At 41.3% G+C, this 17,498-nt stretch overlaps 1 protein-coding gene across 2 annotated transcripts in view; it reads right to left on the bottom strand.

Moving 5' to 3' along the window:
• SLC39A12 (solute carrier family 39 member 12) overlaps positions 1 to 17,107 on the bottom strand; it is a 68,965-nt gene extending 51,858 nt beyond the window's left edge. The window contains exons 1-4 of one of the 2 annotated variants that reach the window (XM_039877501.1): positions 17,028 to 17,107; positions 15,848 to 16,190; positions 8,111 to 8,392; positions 3,176 to 3,383 (exon numbers count right to left, since the gene is read on the bottom strand). In XM_039877501.1, the coding sequence (XP_039733435.1) occupies positions 3,176 to 3,383; positions 8,111 to 8,392; positions 15,848 to 16,108 (751 nt within the window). In that variant the 5' untranslated portion in view covers positions 16,109 to 16,190; positions 17,028 to 17,107. Of the gene's footprint in view, positions 1 to 3,175; positions 3,384 to 8,110; positions 8,393 to 15,847; positions 16,296 to 17,027 lie in introns of those variants that run through there. The other variant, XM_039877500.1, reaches the window with a different exon arrangement.
• Positions 17,108 to 17,498: the final 391 nt, after the last annotated feature.

Raw genomic sequence — 17,498 nt, 5'->3', positions numbered from 1 at the left:
TCTCTCCCACTGACAAACAAACAGCAAGCAAGACTCAACTAAAACAGGAGGAACATACCACCCTTACAAGGGAAACACCTGGAGCACCAGGCTCAGGTGACCAGGGAAGACTGCCATTGGGACACACAGCACACCTACTATATAAGGCAACTCTACTAAGATTAAGAGACATAGCAGCCCTACCTAATGTATGGAAACAAACACAAGTAGGCAGCCAAAACGAGAAGACAAAGAAATATGTCCCAAATGAAAGAAGAGAACAAAGCTCCAGAAAAAGAAATAAACAAAATCAAGACAAGCAAACGACCGGATGCAGAGTTCAAAACACTGGTTATAAGGATACTCAATGAACTTAAGGGAAGAATAGATGAATTCAGTGAGAACTTTAATGAAGAAACAGAAAATATAAAAGTGGAGATAGAAGACATAAAAAAGAACTAGTCAAAAATGAAGGATATAATAACTGAAATGAAGAATACCTTAGGAGGAATTAACAGAAGATTAGATGAAGCAGTGGATCTAATAAGTGATTTAGAAGATAAGGTAGCCAAAAACACCCTATCAGAACAGTAACAAGAAAAAAGAATTCAAAAAAAGGAGGATAGTTTAAGAGGCCTCTGGGACAGCATCAAGCGTACTAACATTCACATCATAGAGATATCAGAAGGAGAGAGAAAGCAAGGAATTGAAAACCTATTTGAAGAAATGACAACTGAAAAACTTCCTTAACCCAGTGAAGGAAATAGATATACAAGCCCAGGAAGCATAGAGAGTCCCAAACAAGATGAACACAAAGAGGCCCACACCAACACATCATAATTAAAATGCCAAAGGTTAAAGACAAAGAGAGAATCTTAAAAGCAGTAAGAGAAAAGCAGTTATTTACCTACATAGAGCTCCCATAAGACTGTCAGCTGATTTTTTAACAGAAACTTTGCAAGCCAGGAGATTTGCAGGAAATATTCAAAGTGATGAAAAGTAAGGATCTACAACCAAGATTACTCTACCCAGAAAAGCTATCATTCAGAATTGAAGGATAGATAAAGAGCTTCCTAAACAAGAAAAAGCCAAAGGAGTTCATCATCACCAAGCCAGTATTACAGAAAATGTTGGAAGAACTTCTTTGAGAAGAAAAAGAAAAAAAAAGTAATTCAAAAATTACTTTAAATGTAAATGGATTAAATGCTCTAATCAAAAGATAGGGTAGCTGAATGGATAAGAAAATAAGACCCTTACATATGCAAGAGACTCACTTTAGATCAAAAGACATACAGACTGAAAGTAAAAGAATGGAAAAAGATGTTGCATGAAAATGGAAACGAAAAAAAAGCTGGGGTAGCAATACTTATACAAGACAAAATAGACTTTAAAACAAAGACTATAACAAGAGAGAAAAAAGGACCCAGTAATCCTACTTCTGGTAATTATCTGAAGAAAGCCAAAACACTACTTTGAAGGGACATGTGAATACATATATTCATTGCAGCATTATTTTCAATATCCAAGATATGGAGGCCACCTGGGTATCCATCAATGGATGAATGTATAAAGAAGTGATACATATATAGAATGGAACACTATTCAGCCATAAACAAGAATTTGATCTAGCCATATGCAACAACATAAATGGACCTAGAGTATGGTATTGTGCTGAGTGGAATAAATCTGGCAGAGAAAGACAAATGCCATATGTGAAATCTAGAGAACAGGATAAACGAACAAACAACAGAAACAAGGTTGTATTTACAGAGAGCACTTTGATGGCTGTCAGATTGGAGGATGGGGGATGGATAAAGGGGGAAGGGGATTAAGAGGTACAAATTGGTAGCTAGAAAATAGTCATGGGGATATAGAATATGGCATGGGGAATATAGTAGTATTGTAATAACTATGTATGGAGTCAGGTGGGTACTGAATTTCCTGGGATGATCACTATAAATTATATAAATGTTTAATCTCTGAAATTAATGTAACATGATATGTCAACTATAATCGAAAAAATAAAAACATAAAAATTTAAAAAATAAAAAAGAAGAGGTGATGCATATATACAATGGACTCTTACTCAGCCATAAAAAAAAAAAAGAAATCTTACCATTTGTGACAACATGGATGAACCTAGAAGGTATAATGCTAAGTGAAATAAGTCAGACAAAGACAACATGTAATCTCATTTAAATGTGAAATGTGAAATGTGAAATCTGTAGAAGAAAAATAAACAAATCAGAAACAGACTCATAGATACAGAAAACAAACTCGTGACTGCCAAGTGGGAGGGGGGTCGGGTGAAAAAGGGACTAAGGAACTAAGAAGTACAGACTGGTAGTTACACCATCGTCACGAGGATGTGAAGTACAGCACAGGGAATATAGTCCATTACATCGTAATAAACGTGTAGGGTGCCAGGTGCGCAGACTTAACGGGGGCAGGTGTGGGGGATCACTTTGTAAATTATATAAATGTCTAACTACTATGCTGTACATCTGAAACTAACATAAAATAATACTGAATGTCAATTCTAATTGAAAAATTTTTTAAAAGGTGTATCTACCACACAAAGTCTATTTCTAAGAATTTCCTCCACTAGAAACCTGTTTTCTGATAACTAGATGATATTTATTTAAATAAAAACCTTCTTCTTAAAATCTACCTTCATTTCCCTCTTACTGTTATAACAAAGACAATGCTTTTCATTTCTGATGCCACCTTACACTTATTCCTCAGATAATGTAATAGACTATGAAAATAAATGAATAAAATAATCACATTAAATTAAATTAAATGACACTTTTATGATTACAAGCAAACTGCTACCAAGGCTCTTGCACCATTGGGCATACCGTTTCATCATTCTACATGTTATTTTGTCACCCCTGGCTCAGCCCTATGTACCAAGCAGGAACGGGTTCAGTTAGTATTCGTGACAGATCATCAAAAGCTTTCCCTTCCGCTCCACACCCAAAATTTCATCATCACTGCAGACATGAGCCGAGTCCATATTTTTGCTTCGGCACCACATAAACATCACCACAGTACGTTTGCCTTGAGAAGGCCACCTGAGCTGTCCTACTACACCTGAACATGTTCAGTCATCAAAAAGTGTCAGCCTTTCCTTTTGGCACGATTTATTTAGCAGGTGTGACTTGGAAGTGAAATTCATGAAAAACGTCCTTACCCGACAGATGGAGAGTATTCGTACTATTCAAGGAACTGAAAATATAGTCTGTGAAATACTCTGGGGAAGGCAGGTTTCTTTGCCCCAGACAAACACCTTGCAGGGACAAAGCAATGATCATTGCCGCCAGCTGAGGAAGTGTATTTTCATCAGCGCCATCACTGCTCAGGATTCCAGACTTTCTCTGCAGCGTTTGGGTTTCCATACACTGGAATCAGATACAAAGGAAAAAGAAAATTTAATCTCTTCAAGTTAATTTGATTCAAACGTCTCTAGGATTTCACCAAAAACAAGGGATAGTTCTTCATCTGAAAGAGGATTAAACTATCTGTGGGAATATGGTTATTTGTCATTCTTTAGTCTGAGATATAACTCTCTCTGGAAAATATGTGTTTCTTTTATCTGCCATGACACTGAATATTCTCCCATCCCACTGGTCCTCATTTGTCTAACCTTTCTCAGTACAACCTTAAAGATGTGTTTTCTCCAAGGAGAGCTCTTGCTCTCACTGTTTACATCCTTACATTTGGTAAACTGTTTCTCTCCAGTTTCAAGTACAGCCTGCAGTGTAATGACTTTCAAATCTATATTCCCGACCTTGACTCACATTGGCTCTGCTGCCTTGTATCATCACAGAGCACATCTTCCACATCTGCTTTGAGCTCACTGTATGCCGATTGCAAATCAAAGCTGCTGTGTTCTTTGAATTCCCATAGCACATAAAACCTATGACATAGGACCTTTTTCCTGTGCACGCCAATGCTCCCCCAATGAAATGATGAGCATTTAAGAGGTGAGAATCTTGCCTTACATCCCACTAGCATTCCTATTCATTTATTTAAATATGTATTGAGTGCCTACTCTGTGCCGGATACTATGCTCAGCCCATTACACATATACTCTCTTTTCATTCTCCCAAAGCTCTGTGCAGTGGATACTCCTTTTCACTGACCGACCAGTCAATAAAGGGCAGAGTCCTGATGGTGCTCAGATCTGACTCCACAGCCTACGCTCTTCAGTAGCCTTGCTCTTGCATATAGAAGTCAATTGAAACCCAGGATGGTGATGGGACTTTCATATCATCAAAGTAAGTTCCATAGCATAGTGCTTGGGACAGACAGATAAGGCTTTAATGCTCTCTCTGCTATTTCTAACTGGGTGATCTTGGACAAATGATTATTATCTGTAAAAAGAGACGATGCTACCCACTACAAAAGTTATTAAGGTTAGATGAGATAATGTGTGCAAAACACTTGGCATAGTAGTTGGCACATAGGACAGAGTCAGCTAATCTCAACTATTACTGTTGTTCTGTGTCTAGCAGCACTTCTGATAGGTAGTAGGCTGGAAAAAGTAGCAAGATTCAGACCAAGGAAAGCCTTATATTTAATACTATGAAAAAATTTCCCCCCAAAACTCCAAGGGAGCCACTGACAAGAGAATAATACAATAAGATATTTTATAAAACTATTCACTCTGGTGGCAAAATACTGAATGGATTGACAGGGGTAGAATTGAAGGGCAAGAAGTCTAGTTAAGAAGTTATTATGGATCCAAGATAGTTCTCGACTTCAAATTGTAGCTCTAGAGATGGAAAGAAGTGGATACATTTGAGGAATACTAAGAAGTTAGACTAAAGGACTTGGAGGACAATGTGAAGGAGTATAGAGAATCAAAACTGAGTCAGGTCGCTGGGTATGACAACTATACAATGGTCGTGCCACCCAATATTCCCCGAATTTTTTCTGAATATCCAAATTGTGTCTGGTACTCTCCTCGGTGCTAGAAATACAATGATGACCAAAACCAAAAGCATTCCCTGCTGGGGAGCTTAACGTTTAGTATTGCTAATAAAATAAAAATGTAATCAAATATAAGATGACGATTTTGGTAATGGCTTTGAAGAAGAGGCACATGGTACAATGAGGGTGAATAGAGACACCTCTCCTGCAGTCAGGCAGATCAAGGAAGGATTCTTTGAGATTGTGACACACAGACAATCTCAAAGATCTGGAGGAGGAAGAGGAAGGAACACTCCAGGCAGGAGAAACAGCATGGGCACAGTTCTTGTAGCAGGAGAGAGGATGCGAACATGAAGGGCTGGAAGGAGGGCAGTAGTTGGAGCAGGCGGAGGGGGTCGGGAACATGGTGAAAGTCTATGGCAGGTAATGGAGCCCCTTATCCTAAAATCAAAAAGAAGCCAAAGAGGGATTTTGAGCAAAAGATGGGAATAGAGGCTGTACGATTGGATTTATATTTTGATAAATTGGCTCTAGCCACATGGTAGAGAATGAAGAAATTAGAAAGAGACTCCAAGTGATTACTGATAATACAGGTAGAAGACTATTACAGTGGTCCAAGCAGAAGAAAGTGGTGATGATAACGGAAAAAAGTCAACAGGTTAAGAAGATCTTCAGGAGGTAACAGCAGTAGGATATGTGGGTGGATTAGACATGAAGTGGGAAGAAATTTAGAAAATTAAATTTCTAGTTGGGCAATTGACTGGACGACGATGCCATTTACCAATATGTGGAGTAATACAAAAGGATCAGGTCTGGCCAGATTAATTTATGACCTTAATTTTGAATATGTTCAGTGTGAGCTACCTTTACAATATCCTTTTAAAAAAAGAAAAACTGATGCTGTGTAGGATACGTGGGTCTGGAGTCCAGAGGAGGAGTCTAGAATTGAGATACACTTTCGTCTGTCACATGGATGAATAGATGCTCTAGCCTGGAGAAAACATATGGAATGAGCAGGGGCTAAGACCAAGCCTTAAGGAGCAATAATGCTTAAAAGTAGCGCAGAGAAAGGAGAGCCTGCATAGGTGAAAATGGGGCCCAGAGAGATGAAAAGAAAGTCATAATGTGCAGTATTATATAAGCCCAAGGTAGAGAGTGTTTCAAGAGCTACATAAGCAACACCAAATAAAGGACGGGTTCAGGAAAAAGTAAGGCTTTAGACTTCACTACTGAGTTTCAAGGGCCGAGGAAACATCCAAATAGAGATTTCTGCCAGGTTGATGTATGAATGAGTCTGCAGCTGAGCTGAGAGCAGAATTAATGCAATCAGTATTTAGTTGTATGTGAAGTTGTCAGGGGATATTATTCAGCAAGACTAGGTGGAGTGAGTAAAAGAAAAACTGAAGGTGGGGCCGTGGAGGGTACCAAAAGATCTGGAGGAGGAAGAGGAAGGAACAGTCCAGGCAGGAGAAGCCTAACAAAGGGTCACGACTCAACAAGAGCTCAATTCTTGACTGAATAGATGGATAAAGTAGGTCTGCATGTAATGTTGAATTATTTTACTCTGTTATAGAAATGTTTAATCTCGCAAACACTTAGAAGCCCAGAAATCTGTGTTGAATATACACACATCCTCTGCTTTTTTGAGTGCTGGGTTTCCATTTCCAGTTTATCCGCATCAAACGTCAAAAGGCGGGAGCAGATAGGATGACTAGAATCCCGGTGGCTAATCTGAACCAGTCTCGTGTTGTACAGATGTTGCACTGGGGAAATGATATGTAGGCACGCTTCCTTACTTAAGCAGAAAACGAAATTTTATGAAGAAACCTCATTTTCTCAATTGGAAATACAAACAAAAAACATGGCCAGATTTTGAGATCCCTGAGATTAGCTACTGAAGGGATGTTTGCAGAGTCCTTAGGAAATAGTTTTTCCACTTGTCCTGCCAATAATGAGAAAAATTAAACATATCTAGAGCAAATTAGAGGATGTGTTTGCTGGCCGGTAAGCTGGAGCATGATACCTTTGGGTTCCTAGGAGCCAGAATTGAGGCCAAAAATCAAATTCATCAATATATGTTGCTATAGTCTGAATGTCTGTGTCCCTCCAAAACCCACATGTTGAAATCTTAACCCCTAATGCGATGGCATTAAGAGGTGGGGTCTTTGGGAGGTGATGAGGTTATGAGGGCGGAGCCCTCAGGAATGGGATTCCTGCCCTTATAATAGGGACCCCAGGGACCTCCCTGCCCCTTCCATCATGTGAAGACACAGGGAGCAAATGACACCTGTGAACCAGGAAGGGGTTCACACCAGGCACCGAATCTGCTCGCATCTCGACCTCGGACTTCCCACCACCTAAAACTGTGAGGAATACATTTCCATGGTTTATAAGATACACAGTTTACCACATTTCAAACGGACTAAGACACATATCAATGGATATCTCAAGGAAAAAAATATATATATTTTCCCACACTCTTCAAAATGTTATTTTTAAAAAGTTTCTTATGTCTAGAGAAATGTATCTGCTCAACAACCTTTCCCGCCGCAAAGTGGAATGCAACAAGGTAACGGGAAAGCCGGATTTTCTGGGATAATGATGGCGCCAAAAGGAGACCAAGGGCCATTTCCTAAGGGTGGGAGCTGCGAGAGAAGAGAAGCACTTGAAGGCACCCCAAATTTATGCAGCCCGCCTCAAACCACAAAGCAGATATCGTCTGCGCTGTCATGAATCATCCTTTTCGCAAGCTGCCGCTTTGGTGAAATAATTAATTCATCTCTCTCGAACTGGTTTTTCCTTCTCCTTTCCCAGCCAGAAGGCAAGACAAATCGACACAGTGGCTTGACCTCGATGGGTTCATCCTTGGAGACTGATCATAAGCTGTGACTCACACTTACTTTCCTGCTCAGGAGGCCTCAGGAGAAGAGAGCTGCCCTGTCACCTGGCCTGCCTGCCCACCCACCCACCCAACTTCTGGCTCAAACTCATCTTACAATAATTAGTCACTCCGTTTCCCCTTTTAGACTCAGAATTTCAGACTACATCCCTTAACATCCCACGGCTAAAAACCACAAACACTTAACTTCTGTTAGAAGTCCTCGAAAGTCTCAGGAATAAATAATTGATGAAAAATAAGGCTCCCAGACTGCGTCTTAGTAGCAGAGACGCTTAGCAGTTTTGCCTTTCTTACCTGGCTTCTAGAAGTGTGGAAATGCTGCCTGGTGAATGCCAGGATATCTTCCGTCTCATTCTGGGAGAGGAAGTAGGAGTCTTCGTCCTGCCGGAGGCTGAGGAGGCTGTGTAGGTAAAACTTATACTCCCTATCGCTCATGTCGAGCTTTGAAGAACAGATCTCCTCCTGATGAACAATGTAATAGAGGAGGAGAAGAGAAACTCTCTGTACCACTTCCTCTCTGAGCTGGTCTTCAAAATCTCCTCCAGCTATTAGCAACAGGGCATCTGGTTCAAAGCACTGGGTGAAAAATGAAAACGAAAACAAACAAAAATGAAAAGAAACAAAAACAGAGACAAAGCTTAGCAAATACTCCTAACACCAGTGACCACGGAGTCTCCGCTGCTCATAACTATATCAGTAAGAGGGGAAAGTGAGTAGCCAGATTCAAATAAGAGAGCCATGGTTGGACTTTTACGTAACAGTGATGCCCTCCCAGGACGTCCTTATTCTCTAAGAGTGGTCCGTTATCTCCACCTACTGCGCCCCAAGTCATCCATTTGCCACCTTCAGTAAAACCAGCCTCTTTGGCTTTTAAAGCAACGCCCCACTGCATTTAGAATGAAATCCATGCTCTTTGCAGTTTTCTCCTTGAACGGGCTCCTGCCTATGCTACCTCCCAGACCTTATGTTAGCTTCTCTCCACCTCTGTCGTCAGACTTCTGCCCTGTGATTTTTCTGTAGGTTCCACCAAGTTCCCCCCACCCCACCGCCCACTCTCTCAGGTCTTGTTCTCCTCATTTCTCTGGTCTCCGTTGAAAGTGCCACCCCTCATGGATGCTTTCCGAATGCCCCGTCCAGAGTTGAAAGCCCCCAGCTCTATCCCATTGTTCAGTAGGAATATAATGCAAGCCACAAATGGGAACCACATGTAGCCTTTTAAATTTTCTAGTAGCCATCTTTTAAAAAAGTAAAAAGGAACTGGTGAAAGTAATCATATATTTTTATCATATTTCAATCATATATAATCGTTGAAACTTCTATATGCAAGATTTATTTCAACGTGGAATCAAAATTTGTCAAAATTACATATGATTTCACTTATATGTGGACTCTAAAAATGAAACAAAACAATACACAAAACAAAGCTGAAATAGGCCCATAGATATAGAAAATAAGCTGATGGTTGACAAAGGGGTGGGAATGGGGGAAAAACTCTTAAAACTCAACAGTAGAAAAATAAACAATTCAGTTAAGAAATAGACCAGACACTTCACCAAAGAGAAGAGATGATGGTAAATAAGCCCATGAAAAAATATTCCACAGCATTAGCCATTAGGGGAACACAAAATACAGCCACGATGAGAACCACTACATACCCATTAGAATGGCTTTTTTAAAAAAAAAAAAAGAGAGAGAGAGAAGGAAAGGAAAAACTCTGACAATACTAAACGTTGTCAAGATCCAGAGAAACCGTAACCCATATCAGTGGGAATGCAAAGCAGTACAACACTCCGGAAAACAGTTTGACAGTTTACATCTTACAGCTAAAGAAAAAAATTACTAATGAGCTATTTGACATTCTTTGTGTCCTGCTGAGTCTTGAAATCTGGTGTGTATTCTACACTGACCAGCACACTCAATTCAGACGAGCCACACATCAAGTGCCCAACAGCCACAATGCAGCTAGTGGCAGCTCTGGCACACACCATTTTTAAAATTTTCTTCGTAGCACTAGCGTTCTAAAATGACTTTGTTTTTCTTTTGTTTTTTCTCTCTCTCCCTGAGGACAACTGGTCCATGAAGGCCAGTTTCATCTGCTTTGTGCACAGTTCGCCTCGGCATCTACTACAGTGCCTGGCACTTTCAAGGTGTGAAAACAGAACGCATGAACACCTGCCTCTCTCATCCGACCTAAGAGAATGGCTGAAGCTGTTTCCACGATGCTTTATGTGTTTCACGACTCACAGACAAACACCTGGCTCATCTGATCCAAAGATTACATGGCAGAAAGGGGTATTTGGGGTTATGCGGTGGGACAGTGAGAACAAGACAGACACATTGGGTGCAGAGGGGACGCCCTCCCAGCAAGATGGGAGCTGCCTTTCTGGAGAGACAGTCGGGGAGCTCCAGAGAATTCCCAGGATCTCAGAAGCAGCCCATTACAGGGCACCGAGCTCAGAATGAAGGCACCTAAGTCCTGAGTCCCGGAGGGATGTGTCCCACTGTGGGACAATTTACTCTAATACCTGTTTTGTAATGGAGGTATACTTGATATATAGAATCATATTGGTTTCAGATGTACAATATCATGATTCGATATTTATGTATATTGCAAAATGATCGCAACATGTCTCGTTAACACCCGTCACCATACATAGTTAAAAATTTTTTTTCTTGTGATGAGATTGTTTTAAGATCTACTCCCTTAGCAAATTTCAAACATGCAACAGTATTAACTGTAGTCACCACGCTGCACATCACACCCCCGGGACTTAATTATCTTATTAATGGAAGTTGGTACATTTTTGACTCTCTTTACCCATTTTGCCCACCTTGTCACCATAATTATAATATTATATTACTATAACATCTTTCAATCTATTCTCTGAAATAGAATAGGGGTTCTAATCCCATGCCTTCTGTGTATTCCACTGGGTAACATCTGATACAAACCATCAGAGTCAAAAAGAAACATGTCATCCATCTCCAAAGCAAAGCATTAATCACATTCTTCACAAGCCACGCAGATTCCAGTCTCACGCCAACTCGGCTATAAGGGGACGAGAACTAGCCAGCAGAGGGACAGGCTTCCCAACAAGACCAGCTCAATCTGAATATTAATTAAGCTCCACCGCCAAAACCGGCAGCCCTTCTCTGTCCCTAACTAGCCCACGAGAAAGGTCCGTGGCTTGGTAGCTGTTGGACAAACTGATACCGAGACCCAAAAAAGTAAATCAGTTGAAACAAGTGTAATAGAGCCATTCCTTGTACCAAATAACCTCCTGAAACCAAAGTATTGGTAATATTAGCTATCATTTTTTGGACGCCATGTGTCCAAAAGAGTGCTAAGCACCTTATGGATTCAGGTATTTTCAATGTATAAATCTAATTGGTTCTGGAAAAAGTGCCAGATAATGAATTTTTCGATGGTGGGAACCTTATTTTAAATTTAAAAAAAAAAAAAGTCCCCTACTTATACAATAATCTGCCAAATATTTCTGCAAATATAAAGCATGTAGAATACCAATTACTCAATTATTTAATGTATAATGAATTAATTAATAGGTATATTTATACAGTATGCAAGGATGCTGCACAAAATCAAGTATAAACTCCTCCTTCTGAGGAAGGTGAACCCACAGTCTACATGAAAACTAAGGAGAGGCAAACACAGCTAACTCTGGTTGCCCAATCTTAACTCCTGCTCTGCCAGTGATATACTTTATTCTCTTATTCCACTGTTTCGTGGTATGGAGAAGATAAGCTGTAGATCCAACTACGTACTTGCCATGCAGCCCCTCACCCAGTAATTCTCTCTTCCTGGTAGGAATAAATACAGCCCATGAGGAGGCCAGGGGCTCGGTAAGGCTCTGATATCCATCAGTGAGCACACGGCACGCCAGCGTGTTGAAAGAGTTCGTGGTCACAGACTCTCAAGTGCTGTCCAGGCTGTTGGGAGGGGCTGGGTAGGCAAGGAGAAGAGCATCAAGAACATGAAGAGCAGGAACTCCACGAAGCCACCAGACCACAGGAGTGGCCACGGCACGGGTGACAGCACACGACAGTGACGTGGCCACCCTTCGTCCCATCTGAGGTGCCTGAGACCCCTGCCCATTCGCGGCTTCTCCTCAATGCTCTTGCTATGTCTCTTCCCAGGGTTGGGATGGTTGGGGTGTGACATGGGGCAGCAGAGAAGAGGGTAACATCAGTCGCCCTGCAGACGTTCATCCAGAAAGGGTTTACAAAAAGCATACAATTTGGAAGGAAAATCGGTTTGACTTTGAAAACTTTTAAGTAGTTGAAGCAGCTCATTTTGTCTGTTTGTCTGTCTGGAACAACCGATGTTGCTTTAATTTTTTGAGGCCTGCTAAAAGGAAGCTTAACGGTGAACCAAATGACTAAGGGATGAACACTTGGCGCTTTTTTACGGTGCTTGATTCTCAGACACCGTCCCTTCCTACAGAAGGTGGTGGCTTGAAGAAAGAATGCTGTAGGGAACGTCAGAAGAGCTAACCTAAGAAAACATGAATTTTCTTCTGAGCACTGGGGTGAAGGGCGGGGTTCAAGGGAAGCTGAAATTTTCAGTTCATCGCCACTAGTTTCATCTGTCCAAGTTTTTGCAGCGGCTCGGCTGGGTTTGGGAGAAGATGTTTAGTAAAGCCGTGTACACACTGTCACCCCATAGGCATCAAGATTTGTCCAAAGCTCTGACTCTGATGAAGTGATTCTTTGTTAAAGAAGAATGGGCTCATTCAGGAATAATCCATTGATTTTCCTTTTAATCTTGTCGGGTGGAAGCACAAGTTTGAAGAAAAAAAAAAAAACACTGATTCCAGGAATTCGTTTTTAAGACTTTACAAACTCTGGGGGAAGACTAGTTAAAATGCGAGAAGCCCTCCTTACTAAATTAAATGGACTGCTCTGATACTTGGCAGTAATTTTCTGTGGCACACTGTAGCCCAGGCGGACTGTCTCCTTGAGCTGCTTAATTCAGCTCTGTTTCTTGTTTGTGTCGGCCAGGTGAGAGCCTCAGTGACAAGGACATGAACTCTTTCCTCTTCTACATGAATAAGGCAGTTGTCACACCTGCAGGATAAACCGCAGGTGTTTTAGCCCAAAAGATGTGTAACTTTGATTCTGGATTATAAGTAAACCCAATGACCTTTTTCAAAGTTCTCAGATTTTTATAAGATGTATTTTGGGGGGATGTGGGGGTGCTAACAATTGGCTATAAAACACAAGAGGGAAATTGTATTTCTTTTTATTCCTTTGTTTATCCAAACAAAGGTCTGGAAGGATGTCGGCCAACGGCAGGCACTAGCTTTTTGGGGGTCTGTGCTGGATTTAGTAGCATTTCTGACTGAGAAAAAGTCTTAACAGAGAAGAGTTAAGATCAACTTGTTAGATAAACTTAAGAAAAAGCTTGATGCTTTTCACACTTTACCCCCTGACAGCTATGACAAATTTGGGGAGGGGTGTATGTTAAATGCAAGACCTCGAGGCAGCGGTTCTCCTCTTCGAACGTGTCTGAGAAGGGCTTGGCTCAAAACCCCAAGCCCCTGGACAGTCGAGGGCGGCTGCGGGATGAACAGGAGGGAGATGCCAAGGAATGGCTTATTATTTCTCAGCAGCACTGCGGGTGCTTCATAAACCAGGCTCCCGTGTACTTGGAAAAGGAGGGACTGGACATCTCCTTGAGGTACAGGGAAGGTAAAGGGGTGGGGGGCACTGGAGCTCCTGCGTTCAAGGGCATTTATCATGGCCGCGTGGTCCTCACGGAGAACTCCTGGAGGGGAGAACCACCGCCTCGCTCTTAGGGCTGAGGGAGTTGAGGTTTAGCATACCCCAACAGCTAGAAGGTGCCAGAACGAGGGTTTGAGCCAGTCATGGGCTCAGGCAGATACCTGGGTCTCTTCCCCTTGCCATGCCTGCAGTCCAGGTAGGGTCGTGGTTCTCATGACAGAAGCAGCATTTATTCTTTTGGAGTTACTTAATCCCTCATTAAATTCATTAAAACTCCATTCTAACCCTTCTCATTAAAAAGAGAAGCCACGATCAGGCAAGACTTTTCATTTCCCAAGGCAGCAGCTTGAATGGATTTATTTTTAAACGCCCAGCGCTCTCAAATATTTCAGATTAAAAAAAAAAAAAATCGGCTTTTACGTAGACCGAAAATAAAATTGGGGACTTTTTTTTCCCTCCCTACCAATTCAAGATTCCCCACTTTCCTCTTTTCAGACATTTAGGGATATAAACTCGCCCTTCTGCCTTCTTTTTACCACAAATTTTCTAATACGTATGCTGCCTCTCAGTGGACAAAGTCCCTAAAAAGACAAAAAAGACTCAACAACCTGAATCCTGTGGTTTGCGCCATGAAGGTGGGTGTTTGTGAAATCCATAGGCCACTGTTCCTCCCTCGCATTTTACGAATGACACGGGGAGACTTTGTGGCTCCTCGCTTACGGGTGATTCGAGTGAATGGTAGCCCTCTGAACAGGTTAATCTCAGAGTTCCCTTTTTTTTTTTTTTTTAACCTCAGTCTGTTTCACAGAGAAAGAGAAATAGCAAGAGGGTGAGACTATTAAAGAGTGTTTTAATTCCTAGGGATGGAACTAATTCAAACAGGAGCTAACTCAGTCAAACTCTCAATAATGTCACAGAACCCAAAAAGTGCAAAACAACTCCTCCCCTCCCCCTCCAAAAAAATTGGAGGTTAAGTCTGCATATTTACATTCTCCCTCACTAAGCTCATATTCAACCAGACTCAATAAGGCACTTCATGCCATTAGAGAAGAACATTTCCCTGAAGCAAATTCTCAGAAGGCATTAATAAGATGTGACTCCTAGTTATTTCCAGTGGGAAGTCTCATGTTGCTATGTATATCAATTAATGTCATCACAGCTGAGTTGCCTATTGAAACACATGTTGCCTCTGGGAACCCTTGGGAGCTATACTAATTATTGAATTATTTATTGTTTGCATAGAACAGAAAAATTTTCTCTGTGGCAAGACCCTTCTGTCATGAAAAAAACAAACCACTTGGCCAAGAACTGTCCCCCCTACAACCAATCAGGATTGAGCAAGTCTGCCAAAATTTATTGGGGAGGGGGCAGCTATTTGGTTCTCTTATTAATTTTTTGGCATCTCTTTATTTATTTGTAGGTTCATTCTGAAAAATCTCATCGGTCAGGAAAGGGATGTTGAAGCATTTTTTTGTGTGTGTGTGTGGTCATTTTAAGACATGCATCTTACCTCTTGTGCTACTCCTGTTAATCCCCTCCCCCCATGCTACCCACCCACCCTAATGGAGACATTCGGATTTCACATTAAATGCTAGTTTTACATTAACGCTGATTATACATTAAAGTGGCCTGCAGAGATTTTTAAAAATTCCATCCCAGGCAGGTTCAATCACAATCTCTGGAAGAGGAAGCCCCAACATGGGTATTTTGTTGGGTTTCATTTTAGCTCTACCTGTGAAACACCCCTTCCTCAGCTCAGATTTCCCAGTTCTGAGAAGATGATTATCCAATGCATTCACTATCCGCCATGCAAAAATATATAGAAAACAGCCAATCGATATCCAGGAGAAAGGACTTAAAAATCCAACGTTAGGCAAATATCAGATCGCTACTATTATGCCTCAGAAAACAAATAGCCTCTAGCTAACTAATCATGTGCAAATTCACCACCAGCTCTCAAAAAGGATTAGTCAAACCAGAAAGAAGAGAGAACTCAGTTCACATCACAAATCCATACCTCTCAATCCGCAGAAGGGTTGTAGACAGGCTTACATGAACATTACCATTTAAGTTGACAAAAATAGTCTCCCCGTCTTTAAATGCTTTATGCGGCATGCCGAATGCCTTGTTGACTCCCAGCTATGGGAGCTAGTATATCACAACGCACTGCACCCTGGGGTACTGGAAGGTTTGCCTTCGATTTTGCTTGACTGAAGTAAATGGCTAGAGACAGTCGCTCTCTTGTGAACATGCCCTACCCAGTACCTGATCCCATTCCACGGCACTAACCAGATGGCAGTCTCCTTGCATCCCGCGGGTGCTGCGTGGGCAGCCGGTTTTCTCCAGCAATGCTTTGATGAAGCTTCGTGAGTGGTTCAGGGGCGGGTGGTCACCAGCAGAGAGACCTCGGAGGACTTCTGTCAGTTGGCCAGGACTCCAAGTGCCACCACCATCCTGGGTGGAGGGGTTTTCTGTCTCAGTAGAAGGAACAAGGCTGAGCAGAAGGAATGACAGCACCGAGAATATCAAACGATTTGTCCAGAAGCACATTTCCCTTCTTCCTTTACCTCGAGTCTTTGATGGAGATGGGTGGGTGAGGGTTCACGGTAGGAACTTGTATCCAGAGGAATTTCTGTGGTAAAGGGGGAAAATAAAGGCTTTAATTATTGGGCCTGCAACATGTTTGAAAGGATTCGTTAATTGGGTGGCTAAGCTGATTTGCAATGACAAGCTCTTTCTGAACAACAGGGGGCCTGTGGGTCATTTATAACCCCAAACGACAGGAAACTATGGTGGTTGTAGACCTGCAAACTGTAGAACAGCCAAGAATTTCATTCTACCGCCTCTCTCTGAACTCAGCCTAGAGTCAAAAATGAGAAAGAATAAGTTTTTCTGTTTATCCTGCAGGTGGTACAAGTCATGAGACCAGAGACAGGAAACACTCTCATTTTATCTCATTGTTGAGAACTCCCAGTGGTTTGTGGTCTTCATTACTGAAATAAGTAAGAAAAAGTAAAGAGAAAATAAATTTTAATGAGTTATCAATATCATGTTGAGTTAGAAGCTTTTGGACAAAGAAGGGTACTAGAAGAAAATAGCAACATCTAGAGAACACTGGTCGTTTTCTAGGTTAGTTTATTAAGAGTACAAACTACCTTTAAAAAACAAGAGGATTTCAAGACCTCATGAGCCATGAGAAAGCCACATACTCAGCTAAAGGGTGGGCACGACTTTAGAGCTAATCAGCTTCCTGGAAAAAAATTAATCTCTTCAACTAGTTACTTAAGAAATGAAAACAGCATCTCCTGTCAGATCCTGGCCCAGAGATGAGCTCATTATGACTGTGGGGGCAGTGCCGAATATACTGGGGTTACTTTAATGCTTACTAAAAAAAGGAGTTTAAGATTCTTATGTTAGTATTTTTAAAATGACAGCAGATGATACAAGCATTTCTAAACCCAGTGCTTACCTTCAGAAGAAAGATAAATGATTATTTTTCCAGAACTCTGCAGCCTCTCAAACCTCCGAGAGTATCTTGTGGTTACAAAGTCCTTCGTTTTTAAAATTCTTTGCCTGTGCGCTGGGAGCTGGAGAGGATTATTTCAGCCCAGTGAAGTTTTCAGTTGCTATGGAGAGAGCTGCTCCAGAGGTAACAATGAAGGTGGATAAAAGTGAGAACTTTCTCTCTGGCAGTTTTTCAGGAAAATCAGATAAATGTGGCTAAGGAACCCGCCATTTTATACCGATATATATCAGTTTTCTCAGAATCATTTACAGTCACTTGCCCTTTAAGAGACAAATCGAAGTCAAAGGATTTCACTTTGCAAAATAAAAGATTTTAGAATTAGATCGTTTGTTTGTTTGTTTTTTTCCAGTTGGTCCTGTGATAAGGGCTTTATCCATATTCAAACCAAAGATTTGCTGGAAAGACAGGCTCTTT

The sequence above is a fragment of the Pteropus medius genome, unplaced genomic scaffold, assembly GCF_902729225.1.
Source record: "Pteropus medius unplaced genomic scaffold, Ma_sr-lr_union100, whole genome shotgun sequence".
Classification (NCBI taxonomy): Eukaryota; Metazoa; Chordata; class Mammalia; order Chiroptera; family Pteropodidae; genus Pteropus; species Pteropus medius.
This window is presented reverse-complemented; position numbering and strand designations above follow the sequence as displayed.